General features: G+C 38.6%; 1 protein-coding gene across 1 annotated transcript in view; it reads right to left on the bottom strand.

Moving 5' to 3' along the window:
• The window catches only part of LOC139447527 (cell division cycle protein 16 homolog), a 68398-nt gene that overhangs the window by 50636 nt on the left and 3585 nt on the right, over nt 1-14177 (bottom strand). The window contains exons 4-6 of the mRNA XM_071228933.1: nt 13626-13664; nt 9421-9546; nt 7584-7743 (exon numbers count right to left, since the gene is read on the bottom strand). Of these exons, the coding sequence (XP_071085034.1) occupies nt 7584-7743; nt 9421-9546; nt 13626-13664 (325 nt within the window). The remainder of the gene's footprint in view (nt 1-7583; nt 7744-9420; nt 9547-13625; nt 13665-14177) is intronic.

Raw genomic sequence — 14177 nt, 5'->3', positions numbered from 1 at the left:
AGTTGGTGGTGCACGTTTTGCAAATCCTGCAATCGACCATAATCTGCATGACAGTTTATGAACAGGATTTCGATTTCGTTGCGAGGTTTTGATTGGACTAGGCATAGATTCGTTAGTCCAGCCAAAATGTAACTCCATAATACCAGCCTAGTTCGGCAAGGGTGGAAACTGGACTTTTATAGTCAGTTAACTCTCTTGCCTCGGGAAGCTGCCGTCACACCCACCAACAGTATCTGACAACCGACACCATAAACATTGTTTTTTACTTCTTGTACTGAAGACAATATTAAAAAAGATTGTCATGTGGTCATCATTTTGTTCTCACACACATTGTTCCAGCCATATTTGTATTTTACAGTCATCAACATAAGACCTTTTATTTCTTGTTAATTGGTTTACCAAATAAAGGCCAAACATTCATTGTCGGTGGTCAAAAAGAAAAGAAAGAATTTTCAACTTCCAGATTAGTACTGCTATGATGAATGAAAAACCAAGCTCACAATCCACACCTTCACGAAAGTACGATAACAAAAGATAATTGATTGTTTTGTTAGATAAAAGATTTTTATATGTAATCTTTCATATCTTATGAACAGTGGTGATAAAATCTTGTGCTGTTTTTGATTTGCAGTGCGGTGAAATTTCACCTCTCACAAACCAACAAAAAACCAATATGAGCTCTAATTAGCATCCTGGTCACTTAATGAAGTAAGTTGGTTGGTTGGTTGGTTTGTTGTTTAACGTTGCACTCAGCAATATTCCAGCTATATGACGGCGGTCTGTAAATAATCGAGTCTTGACCAGAGAATCCAGTGATTGATATCATGAGCATCGATCCACACAATTGGGATCGATAATGAAGTAAGAGTCAAAGCAAAACACATGTACTCATAAATCTGTAGTTTGTTTCAGATTTGAACAGCGTGCATGCAACTTGGCACTAGCAAGCCGTCTAGTGAGTGAGTTAATGCTTTACGTCACATCGGCAATATTTCAGCCATATCGTGACGAAGCAAGCTGTCTACAGTTAAAGGAGCCCTGAGGGCTTGTAGAATTTCAGGGTGTCCTTGATATCACTATTTACACAAGTAAATGTTTCAATCTCTGTACGCCAGGACCAACGAGGAAACCGTGACATACCGGATAGACTTACCTTCCCCCAGAGCTACAGATAAGCTGCGTATTTGCGTACCTCCCCCCAACACACACACACACACAAAAGAAATATTCAAAACACAATCGCTTTCAATTAACTTGCGTACAGAAAAGCATGCATTAAATGAAAAACTAAAATTTATAAAGCAGCATGCGTAAATCAAGCATCTTCGTCCAGGAGAAAGTGAGGTTTGAATCCATGATCAGGTGATGGAAAGTGTTGTGGATGTTTTCTACATGATCAACAGGTAACATTCCACGAGGAGGAGCCAGGGTTTGACCTTGACTGACTAAAGTGGGGTCCATAGGATTCCCAATAATTGATTTTAAGGGTCCTTGCAGACTATACGAGGGTCCTGTAAAGTAATGGTTGGTTGGTTTGTTGTTTAACGCCGCACTCAGCAATATTCCAGCTTTATGACGGCAGACTGTAAATAATCGAGTCTGGACCAGACAATCCAGTGATTAATATCATGAGCATCGATCCATGCAATTGGGATCGATGACATGCACCAACCAAGTCAGCGAGCCTGACCACCCGATCCCGTTAGTCGCCTTTTACAACAAGCATAGTCACCTTGTACGGCAAGCATGGGTTGCTGAAGACCTATTCTACCCCGGAATCTTCTTCGGTCTAAAGTAATAGAATGGTGTAGTGTACTGTACGTGTTGATATTACTTCACAGCCTGGGATGAATCAATGATCATGTGGACAGTGGTCATGACTGATGGACGAAATAACAGACACCCATAACTGCTCTTGATGCGCAGTAGGTGCAATGGATATTATTGTGCATCGCTCGGGACGCAGTATATTCTTTTTCCGGGTCTAATCTCAATATTTATGTGCACAGAACTAACTGATCATGCTGATGAGCTTTTATATCACAGGGGTGTGGAAATACTCGTTAATATTCACATGTCTGCTTCTTGGTTAATTTTTCGTTGTTCGTGTGGCTCCTGCATGAAAGAAAACAGGAGCCAAAATGGTGTGCCCCAGTACTGTATGCCCCAGTACTGTGTGCCCCCGTACTGTGTGCCCCAGTACTGTATGCCCCAGTACTGTGTGCCCCCAGTGTATGCCCCAGTACTGTATGCCCCAGTACTGTATGCCCCCGTACTGTGTGCCCCAGTACTGTATGCCCCAGTACTGTATGCCCCAGTACTGTGTGCCCCCGTACTGTGTGCCCCCGTACTGTATGCCCCAGTACTGTATGCCCCAGTACTGTATGCCCCCGTACTGTGTGCCCCAGTACTGTATGCCCCAGTACTGTATGCCCCCGTACTGTGTGCCCCCGTACTGTGTGCCCCAGTACTGTATGCCCCAGTACTGTATGCCCCAGTACTGTGTGCCCCCGTACTGTGTGCCCCAGTACTGTATGCCCCCGTACTGTATGCCCCCGTACTGTGTGCCCCCGTACTGTGTGCCCCAGTACTGTATGCCCCAGTACTGTATGCCCCAGTACTGTGTGCCCCCGTACTGTGTGCCCCCGTACTGTGTGCCCCAGTACTGTGTGCCCCAGTACTGTATGCCCCCGTACTGTGTGCCCCAGTACTGTATGCCCCCGTACTGTGTGCCCCCGTACTGTGTGCCCCAGTACTGTATGCCCCAGTACTGTATGCCCCAGTACTGTATGCCCCAGTACTGTGTGCCCCCGTACTGTGTGCCCCAGTACTGTGTGCCCCAGTACTGTATGCCCCAGTACTGTATGCCCCCGTACTGTGTGCCCCCAGTGTATGCCCCCGTACTGTGTGCCCCCAGTGTATGCCCCAGTACTGTGTGCCCCAGTTTCAGGCCTTCACACCATCTTCCCGAGACAAGAGAGTTAACTGACTTTAAAATTCCAGTTTCCACCCTTGCCGAACTATCCTGGTATTCCTTGGCTCGATCGTTGCGCCACCAGAGGTCATTATGAGTTATGTCCCTTCTGAGCCTGACCAATCCGATTCCATCACTTGCATTTGTTTCAAACAAAATGGCGGCGCCCAGTCAAGACCATCTGATCGATAATCAAGATCTATATTACATCGCGAAGTGCATCAAATCAAGCGAGCACCTTGATTAAAGACATGAAAAGATTTGGAAATTATCTGTTGACAACGAGTTGGCGGTGCACATTTTGCAAATCCTGCAATCGACCATAATCTGCACGACAGTTTACAAACAGGATTTCGATTTCGTTGCGAGGTTTTGATTGGACTATGCATAGACTCGTTAGTCCAGCCAACTCCATAATACCAGCCTAGTTCGGCAAGGGTGGAAACTGGACTTTAATACTCAGTTAACTCTTCCGTCACACCCACCAACAGTATCTGACAACCGACACCATAAACATTGTTTTATACTTCTTGTACTGAAGACAATATTAAAAAGATTGTCATGTGGTCATCATTTCGTCCTCACACACATTGTTCCAGCCATACTTGTATTTTACAGTCAACAACATAAGACCTTTTATTTCTTGTTAGTTGGTTTACCAAACAATGGCCTGACATTCACTGTCGGTGGTCAAAAAGAAAAGAAAGAATTTTCAACTTCCATCTTAGTACTGCTATAATGAATGAAAAACCAAGCTCACAAGCCACACCTTCACGGAAGTACGATAACAAAAGATAATTGATTGTTTTGTTAGATAAAAGAATTTTATATGTAATCTTTCATATCTTATGAACAGTGGTGATAAAATCTTGTGCTGTTTTTGATTTGCAGTGCGGTGAAATTTCACCTCTCACAAACCAACAAAAAACCAATCTGAGCTCTAATTAGCGTCCTGGTCACTTAATGAAGTAAGTTGGTTGGTTGGTTGGTTGGTTGTTTAACGTTGCACTCAGCAATATTCCAGCTATATGACGGCGGTCTGTAAATAATCGAGTCTTGACCAGAGAATCCAGTGAATGATATCATGAGCATCGATCCACACAATTGGGATCGATAATGAAGTAAGAGTCAAAGCAAAACAAATGTACTCATAAATCTGTAGTTTGTTTCAGATTTGAACAGCGTGCATGCAACTTGGCACTGGCAAGCCGTCTAGTGAGTGAGTTAATGCTTTACGTCACATCGGCAATATTTCAGCCATATCGTGACGAAGCAAGCTGTCTACAGTTAAAGGAGCCCTGAGGGCTTGTAGAATTTCAGGGTGTCCTTGATATCACTATCTACACAAGTAAATGTTTCAATCTCTGTACGCCAGGACCAACGAGGAAACCGTGACATACCGGGTAGACTTACCTTCCCCCAGAGCTACAGATAAGCTGCGTATTTGCGTACCTCCCCCCAACACACACACACACACACACAAAAGAAATATTTAAAACACAATCACTTTCAATTAACTTGCGTACAGAAAAGCATGCATTAAATGAAAAACTAAAATTTATAAAACAGCATGCGTAAATCAAGCATCTTCGTCCAGGAGAAAGTGAGGTTTGAATCCATGATCAGGTGATGGAAAGTGTCATGGATGTTTTCTACATGATCAACAGGTAACATTCCACGAGGACTAGCCAGGGTTTGACCTTGACTTACTAAAGTGGGGTCCATAGGACTCCCAATAATTGATTTTAAGGGTCCTTGCAGACTATACGAGGGTCCTGTAAAGTAATGGTTGGTTGGTTTGTTGTTTAACGCCGCACTCAGCAATATTCCAGCTATATGACGGCAGTCTGTAAATAATCGAGTCTGGACCAGACAATCCAGTGATTAATATCATGAGCATCGATCCCCGCAATTGGGATCGATGACATGCACCAACCAAGTCAGCGAGCCTGACCACCCGATCCCGTTAGTCGCCTTTTACGACAAGCATAGTCACCTTGTACGGCAAGCATGGGTTGCTGAAGACCTATTCTACCCCGGAATCTTCTTCGGTCTAAAGTAATGGCATGGTGTAGTGTACTGTACGTGCTGATATTACTTCACAGCCTGGAGAGAGTCAATGATCATGTGGACAGTGGTCATGACTGATGGACGAAATAACAGACACCCACAACTGCTCTTGATGCGCAGTAGGTGCAATGGATATTATTGTGCATCGCTCGGGACGCAGTATATTCTTTTTCCGGGTCTAATCTCAATATTTATGTGCACAGAACTAACTGATCATGATGATGAGCTTTTATATCACAGGGGTGTGGAAATACTCGTTAATATTCACATGTCTGCTTCTTGGTTAATTTTTCGTTGTTCGTGTGGCTCCTGCATGAAAGAAAACAGGAGCCAAAATGGTTTTCCTAGGAGCCGAGTCAGCCGACACAACTGGTAATTTAAAATTACTCATTACCGGCTCAGAAAAGTGGTAATTGTTAAAACTTTCATAAGTTGAAATAAATTCAATTAAATGTTTGGAAGTTTCGTATCTGGTCCAGTTTACAAGATATTCTTAAGTCTAAGGTTGTCTGAAGCTGATTTTCTTGTTTGCCACAATTTCACGTGAGTCGGACAAGCATGACAAGTTGGGCAATAATTTTTCAGCACCTGTTTCCTTATCCCCAAAACAGAAACAGTAAGAAAGCTTTTAACAATGTTGCATTTGCAGGTAGTCAAGTGTGCTGAAAATACACAAAGTCAAAAAGTCATTCTATTGTGCACAATGTAAACTGTTCAAAAGATGTACTTGTCAAGAAATACCAACAGTGTGTAGACAAGAGGTGACATTTCACATAACATCACAATTGATAAGTGCTTCAATGAATGCTAATGTCAATGAGTGAGTGAGTGAGTGAGTGAGTGAGTGAGTGAGTGAGTGAGTGAGTGAGTGAAACCCAAGCACAAATAATTAATGATTTCAGTATATGTAGACTTTCCAAGTTTCACAAGCAAGGTACATGGACCTGATCAGAATCTCCTAGTCTGCAGCAATTGGCAGTAAATAATTTCTTTCATGTAAATACAGTTATAATGAATATGATAGCTTTGTCGACATGACAAGACCGAAACAGAGGAAGAGGCTTCATTTTACATTATTGTATTGAATGTAGTGCTACAGGCCTCAAAGTTTAAATTTTTACCAAGTAGGCTAGCCATATGGCTACAAGTAGTTTTTTCCAGGTAGCCAGTGGTAAAATTAAGAAGTCAAGCCAATATTGTAGGTAGCCAAAAGCATTTGAAATTATTTTTTATCAAATAACTACTATTGCATATTAGTGGAAACTGTACTTGAGTTTTGTTATTTGTGACTCAAACAATGATGCAATTTATGTTACTATATTATATAGATATATCCTTGCTTATCCAATAAAGTATCAACTAAAATGAAATACTAATTACATTAATATTCATGTATTCCGGTTCATTGTTGACCTCAGGAAGAATTATTTGCCGGTACAATTAGTAGCAGACATGTTTATTTTTGTGTCTACATATGTGTAGCAATAGGATTTAGTCGCCACAAGATATTTTTCAAGGTAGACATTTGGCTCCCTCTGAATTTTAGACAGTAGACAAATTGAAATTTATGTCGCATTGGCGACCATTTTAGCCGCAACTTTGAGGTCTGTGTTATGGTGAAATGTTAAAAAAAGAACTTAAAAATACAAAATGTCAAAATACAAAATAATATTCCCCAGTTTTCCTGCCATGGTCACCAAGTTTGAAATCTGAGATAAATCCCCGAGGTATTAGTGTCAAGTATTCTGAAAAACTAAACTTGGCACTGATGTTGGAATTCCTGGTAGGAACAGGTCCCCAGAAACCTCTGATTGTCTACGAGGCAGGGTTTCCGATTAGTTCGTTCTCTAGGACATTGACTGATTGTCATTCAAAATGTCCTTCAGATATTTTTCAAGTTTGGTAATGCCACTAAAGAATGTGCTGTCTCTATTTGCTGATATCATATCCTTATGACATTTGTCCTAACAAAATCACTGAGAAGCGACCAAGTTAAATTGATGGTCAGGTGGGGTGAAATGGGGTTTAACGTCGAGTCCAAGATTAGTGCACTTATATAGCGACGTGCATGTACGTGTGTGTGTGGCTGCTTGTACTAGACCAGACTGATGCTGATTTATAGTGCTAGCCCACTGAGATACTATGCCACAGTTTAACATGAATACCCCACTCAGACACAGTATACTGACTCCGAGCCGACCAGTCCTTGTTTAAGCCCCTTAATGCTGAGCGCCAGACAGGGTAACAACAAGTACCATCTTTTAACGTCTTTTGGTATGACGAAGCCGGGGATCAAACCCCGGACCTTTTGCTCTCCGGGCGGACGCTCTACCATTAGACCACGGAGGAGGTCAATTGATGGTCAGACTTGGTACTTGGTGTCTTGCATGATTGCATGTCATCGTATCCCTGGACTGTGGGATTCTGTTAATGATAATCACTAACTTGTGTGATCCAGACTCAATTATTCATATGCAGCAGTCATTTTCAAGAATAAAATCAAAGGCTGGATCAAAATAGGAAGGGAGATAACTCCTACCTTCCTCTGCCGTCAGCATGTGATGGTTGACAAGGAGGTCGAATGCTTCATAGCAGTAGACATCCTGCTTCAGGGCCTCCTGGAAGCAGACTGCTGCCTGTTGTCGGTTATCCATTGCCTCGTAGATTTTACCTCGCAGTAGGTTCACCGAGTTCTCAGACTGGCAAAACAAGCAATAAATGAAATGGTTAAATAAATAATGTTTCCAGGCAACAATCCTGATTATACAAATGTATATTTATTATCCAAAACTGTTTCCACAAGATTTGCTGATCATTGAGACATCATTGGTTATCACCGAGCTCCAGATAAGCTGCGTATCTGCGTAAAATACGCATCAGAAATGCAGAAATATGCAGTAAAATAAAATCCAAGCGTATCAAATACGTACGAACATTACAGATACGCTACAAAAATATAACTTGTGCGTATCATCAAAATATTGTGAAGTAACCCTGCGTATTCGATTAGCAAATCAGCAACTCATTTTGAAATTAAAAACAGGCAACCTTGCCAAACTCCACGATGACAGTTATATCATGATCATTTGCCATCACACTTTCTTGTGGAAGTATCGTGGTATTTTTGAGTCCTATAAAGCTCTCGAACCCACACAACACTAGTTTGCAGGGACTAGATGAATAGTGTTTTGAAATATTTAACTTAAATACCCACATGTGTAAAAACTAGTGGGGAACAGAAATTTGAATACCCAGATAGAATTACTGCTACCCAATGATTTTAAAATGCATGAGTAAAATACCCACAACACCAAAAGCTTATCTGGAGCTCTGTTCTCATGATGTCAGCATCTGATGTCAGCATCTAATGACATCACTAATTTCTCTGCCACTGAAGCTGGTTACACTGAAGCCAGTTACACTCAAGCCGGTTACACTCAAGCCGGTTACACTGAAGCTGGTTACACTGAAGCTGGTTACACTCAAGCCGGTTACACTGAAGCTGGTTACACTCAAGCCGGTTACACACAAGACGGTTACATTCAAGCCAGTTACACTCAAGCCGGTTACACTGAAGCCGGTTACACTGAAGCTGGTTACACTCAAGCCGGTTACACTCAAGCCGGTTACACACAAGCTGGTTACACTCAAGCCGGTTAGACTCAAGCCGGTTACACACAAGCCGGTTACACTCAAGCCGGTTACACTCAAGCCGGTTACACTCAAGCTGGTTACACTCAAGCCGGTTACACTCAAGCTGGTAACACTCAAGACACTGGTTGTCTAACTGAAGCATATGGTAGGCAATACCTACTGATCATGTTGAAGAATTTTGTTTTCTTTGTTTGTTTGATTAATACCTCATTTATCAATATGCCAGCTTTATGACAGTGGCCTGTACATAATCAAGTCTGGATTGACATCATGAGCATCAATCTACACACTTTGAATACAATGACACGCATCAACCAAGTCAGCGAGCCTGACAACCTGGTCCTGTTAGTCGCCTCTTACGACAAGCATGGCTTGCTGAAAACCAGTTCTAACAAGGATTTTCCCTGGGGGAGACAAGCATGGCTTGCTGAAAACCAGTTCTTACAAGGATTTTCCCTGGGGGAGACAAGCATGGGTTACTGAAGACCGATTCTAACCAGGATTTTCACGATCAGATGAAGCCATTACACAAGCTCACTAGATCATAATATCTATAAATTGTCAGACTTTTTTACTGAATAAAGAAGAAATGTATTCTGCTACAACAAATCTGAACAAGCTATTGGAATCACACTCTGACAAATGCTGATATTGGACAAGAAGTCTTGGAACATTGCCCTTTTTATTCATGTTATTAGGCTTGTTTTACAATTAGTACTTACATCTTTGATAAGAAGGCTTGTCTCAGCGTCTGTGAGGTTAAACCTAGGTGGCGCTGTGTTGAGTGAGTGAGTGTTATCCACCATGTCGAGGATGTTGAGGGCTTCCTGCCACTCACGGCACTCGTACTGAAACAACATATAACAACACATAACAACACATAACAACACATAACAACATATAACAACATGAAACAACATATAACAACATATAACAACATATATAACAACATATAACAACATATAACAACATGAAACAACATATAACAACATATAACAACATATATAACAACATATAACAACATATATAACAACATATAACAACATATAACAACACTGAAACAACATATAACAACATATAACAACACATAACAACATATAACACATAACAACATATAACAACATATAACAACACATAACAACATATAACAACACATAACAACATATAACACATAACAACATATAACAACACATAACAACATATAACAACACATAACAACATGAAACAACATATAACAACATATAACAACATATATAACAACATATAACAACATATAACAACATATATAACAACATATAACAACACTGAAACAACATATAACAACATATAACAACACATAACAACATATAACACATAACAACATATAACAACATATAACAACACATAACAACATATAACAACACATAACAACATATAACAACATATAACAACACATAACAACATATAACACATAACAACATATAACAACATATAACAACACATAACAACATATAACAACACATAACAACATATAACAACATATAACAACACATAACAACATATAACAACATATAACACATAACAACATATAACAACACATAACAACATATAACAACATATAACAACATAAACAACATTTAACAACATATAACAACACATAACAACACATAACAACACATAACAACATATAACACATAACAACATATAACAACACATAACAACATATAACACATAACAACATATAACAACACATAACATATAACAACATAAACAACATATAACAACATATAACAACACATAACAACACATAACAACACATAACACATAACAACACATAACAACATATAACAACACATAACAACATATAACACATAACAACACATAACAACATATAACAACACATAACAACATATAACACATAACAACATATAACAACATATAACAACATAAACAACATATAACAACATATAACAACATATAACAACATATAACAACACATAACAACATATAACAACATATAACAACATATAACAACACATAACAACACATAACAACACATAACAACATATAACAACACATAACAACACATAACAACACATAACAACATATAACAACACATAACAACATATAACACATAACAACATATAACAACATATAACAACATAAACAACATATAACAACATATAACAACATATAACAACATATAACAACACATAACAACATATAACAACATATAACAACATATAACAACATAAACAACATATAACAACATATAACAACATATAACAACATATAACAACATATAACAACATATAACAACACATAACAACACATAACAACATATAACACATAACAACACATAACAACATATAACAACACATAACAACATATAACAACATATAACAACATATAACAACATAAACAACATATAACAACATATAACAACATATAACAACATATAACAACATATAACAACATATAACAACACATAACAACACATAACAACACATAACAACATATAACACATAACAACACATAACAACATATAACAACACATAACAACATATAACACATAACAACATATAACAACACATAACATATAACAACATAAACAACATATAACAACATATAACAACATATAACAACATATAACAACACATAACAACACATAACAACATATAACACATAACAACACATAACAACACATAACAACATATAACACATAACAACATATAACAACATATAACAACACATAACAACATATAACAACATAAACAACATATAACAACATATAACAACATATAACAACACATAACAACATATAACAACATATAACAACATATAACAACACATAACAACACATAACAACACATAACAACATATAACAACACATAACAACATATAACAACACATAACAACATATAACAACACATAACAACACATAACAACATATAACAACACATAACAACATATAACAACACATAACAACATATAACAACACATAACATATAACAACATAAACAACATATAACAACATATAACAACATATAACAACACATAACAACATATAACAACACATAACAACATATAACAACACATAACAACATATAACAACACATAACACATAACAACATATAACAACACATAACAACATATAACAACATATAACAACATATAACAACACATAACAACATATAACAACACATAACAACATATAACAACAAATAACAACATATAACAACATATATCAACATATAACAACATATAACAACACATAACAACATATAACAACATATAACAACATATATAACTCAATATCACACCTGGTTAATGGACCAAATCAGAGCCAAACTATACACCCGCATGATCAGTTAATCAAAGAAATATTTTTTTCTCAAATAAGATCTAACTTGTTCTGACATAACCTGTCCATTAACCATAAATCATAAAACATCAACATTTTCGCACAATTGTACACTGATATTGTTGTTTTTGAAAAAAACCACCTAGTTTTTTCTATACCAAATAGCTACTCTTATTCATTATGTTCATAGATTTAAGGGCACAAACAAAAGCTCCACATGACCTGCGTATTTGTGCCAAGTACGCAAAATAATTCATTATTATTACCTACAAGGATACAAATATGCATGAGAATTTGGAAACCCAATAGTATAACAACACCCAATAGTAAAAAAGTGTTGTCTTTGAAGAGTGAGTGAGTTGGGTTTAATGCCGCTTTTAACAGTATTCCAGTTATATCACGGCGTGTCAGCTTAATGTGGGAGGAAAGCCCCAAGTGATGCAGGTCTAAGACGTTTACCACTTTGGTGAAACCCACGAGCACGGGTATGGTGCTGACAAACCTAGAAACATAATTGGGGCGAACCAGGATTCGAACCCACAATCATAGGTTTCTGGCGTGCCCAAGGGACGCAACTCTGCACAGCAAATTGCGGCGCCTTAGACGACTGGGCCACCCGTGCCCCCTGTCTTTGAAGAAGTCTATGCATATCATATGTTCTTATGGAAATTTTTAGGTATAGGGTATGTAAATGCACATGATTGCATATTCATAAATATTCGGCCACTAATAACGAATTCAATTCATGAATTGACAGGTTCGATTCACGAGTGAATTGTAACTGCCATGATGAAAATACAATGTAACATGATAATGGCTCAAAATATTATCTGGAGCCCTGATAAATATGACAAAAACATATAAGCATAAACATTACATACACCTTGTGCATAATCTTCCCGAGGCAAGAGAGTTAACAGACTTTAAAAGTCCAGTATCCACCCTTGCCGAACAAGGCTGGAATTCCTGGGCTCGCATGTAGCGCCACCAGTGACTATTACGAGTGGCTGTTAGGAGTTATGTCCCTTCTATACCTTCTTTACATTCTATGGACCAATCAGATTCTACCTCTTGTATCACTTGCATTTGCTTCAAATAAAATGGCGGCGCCCAGTCAAGACCATCTGATCGATAATCAAAATCTATATTGTTATAAAACAGGTCTTACATCGTGAAGCGCATCAAATCATGTGAGCACATTGAATAAAAACATGAAAAGATTTGGAACGAGTTGGCGGTGCACATGCTTTACAAATCCTGCAATTGGCCAAAATCTGCACGACAGTTTAGGAACCATATTTCTATTGCATTGCTCCATTGTGACTGGACTATGCATAGACTCGTTAGTCCAGCCAGTATGTAACTCCATAATACCAGCCTATTTCGGCAAGGGTGGAAACTGTCAGTGAACTCACTTGCCTCGGGAAGAAGCTTGTGCATAGGCTTTGTCTCAACTACTGAAAAGAGCAGAACTGGCCTTTCCGACACAGTTCTTTTCCTTTAGCTTATCTTTTCAAGATTCCCTCTTCTTGGTGACAATAGTTGGTTAAAAATGAAAATGGCGAAATCAAGCCAAATACTTACATGACACTTAGCAGCGAGATATCTACATGATGGATGTGTCTGGAATATCAAGTTCCCAAAGATATATTGAACCATTACATTACTAATCATTCAAAGTATTTATCAAATAAATGTGTACAATCAAACCTTTAATACACAATTTTGACAAGATTATTGTCTCACACATGGCCAACATGATGAGCCAAACAAATCAGGGATTCAAACCCAGGATTATAAGTGTTTTACACACCTGAGGGTTTGTTTGTTTGTTGTTTAACGCCGCACTCAGCAATATTCCAGCTATATGAAGACGGTCTGTAAACAATCGAGTCTGGATCAGACAATTCAGTGATTGACACCATGAGCATCGATCAAGGCATTTGGGATACAATGACCAGCATCAACCAAGTCAGCGGGCCTGACCACCCGATCCCGTTAGTCGCCTCTTACGACAAGCATAGTCGCCTCTTATAACAAGCATGGCTTGCTGAAGACCTATTCTGCCCCGGATCTTCACCCAAGGGAAGCAACTCTGCACAGCACATTATATCCACATGGAAACTTTACATAGCT

Source organism: Haliotis cracherodii, unplaced genomic scaffold (assembly GCF_022045235.1).
Source record: "Haliotis cracherodii isolate W230 unplaced genomic scaffold, xgHalCrac1.p SCAF_7, whole genome shotgun sequence".
NCBI classification, from domain to species: domain Eukaryota; kingdom Metazoa; phylum Mollusca; class Gastropoda; order Lepetellida; family Haliotidae; genus Haliotis; species Haliotis cracherodii.
The sequence above is the reverse complement of the archived record's forward strand: the minus strand, read 5'-3'. Positions and strand labels throughout refer to the sequence as shown.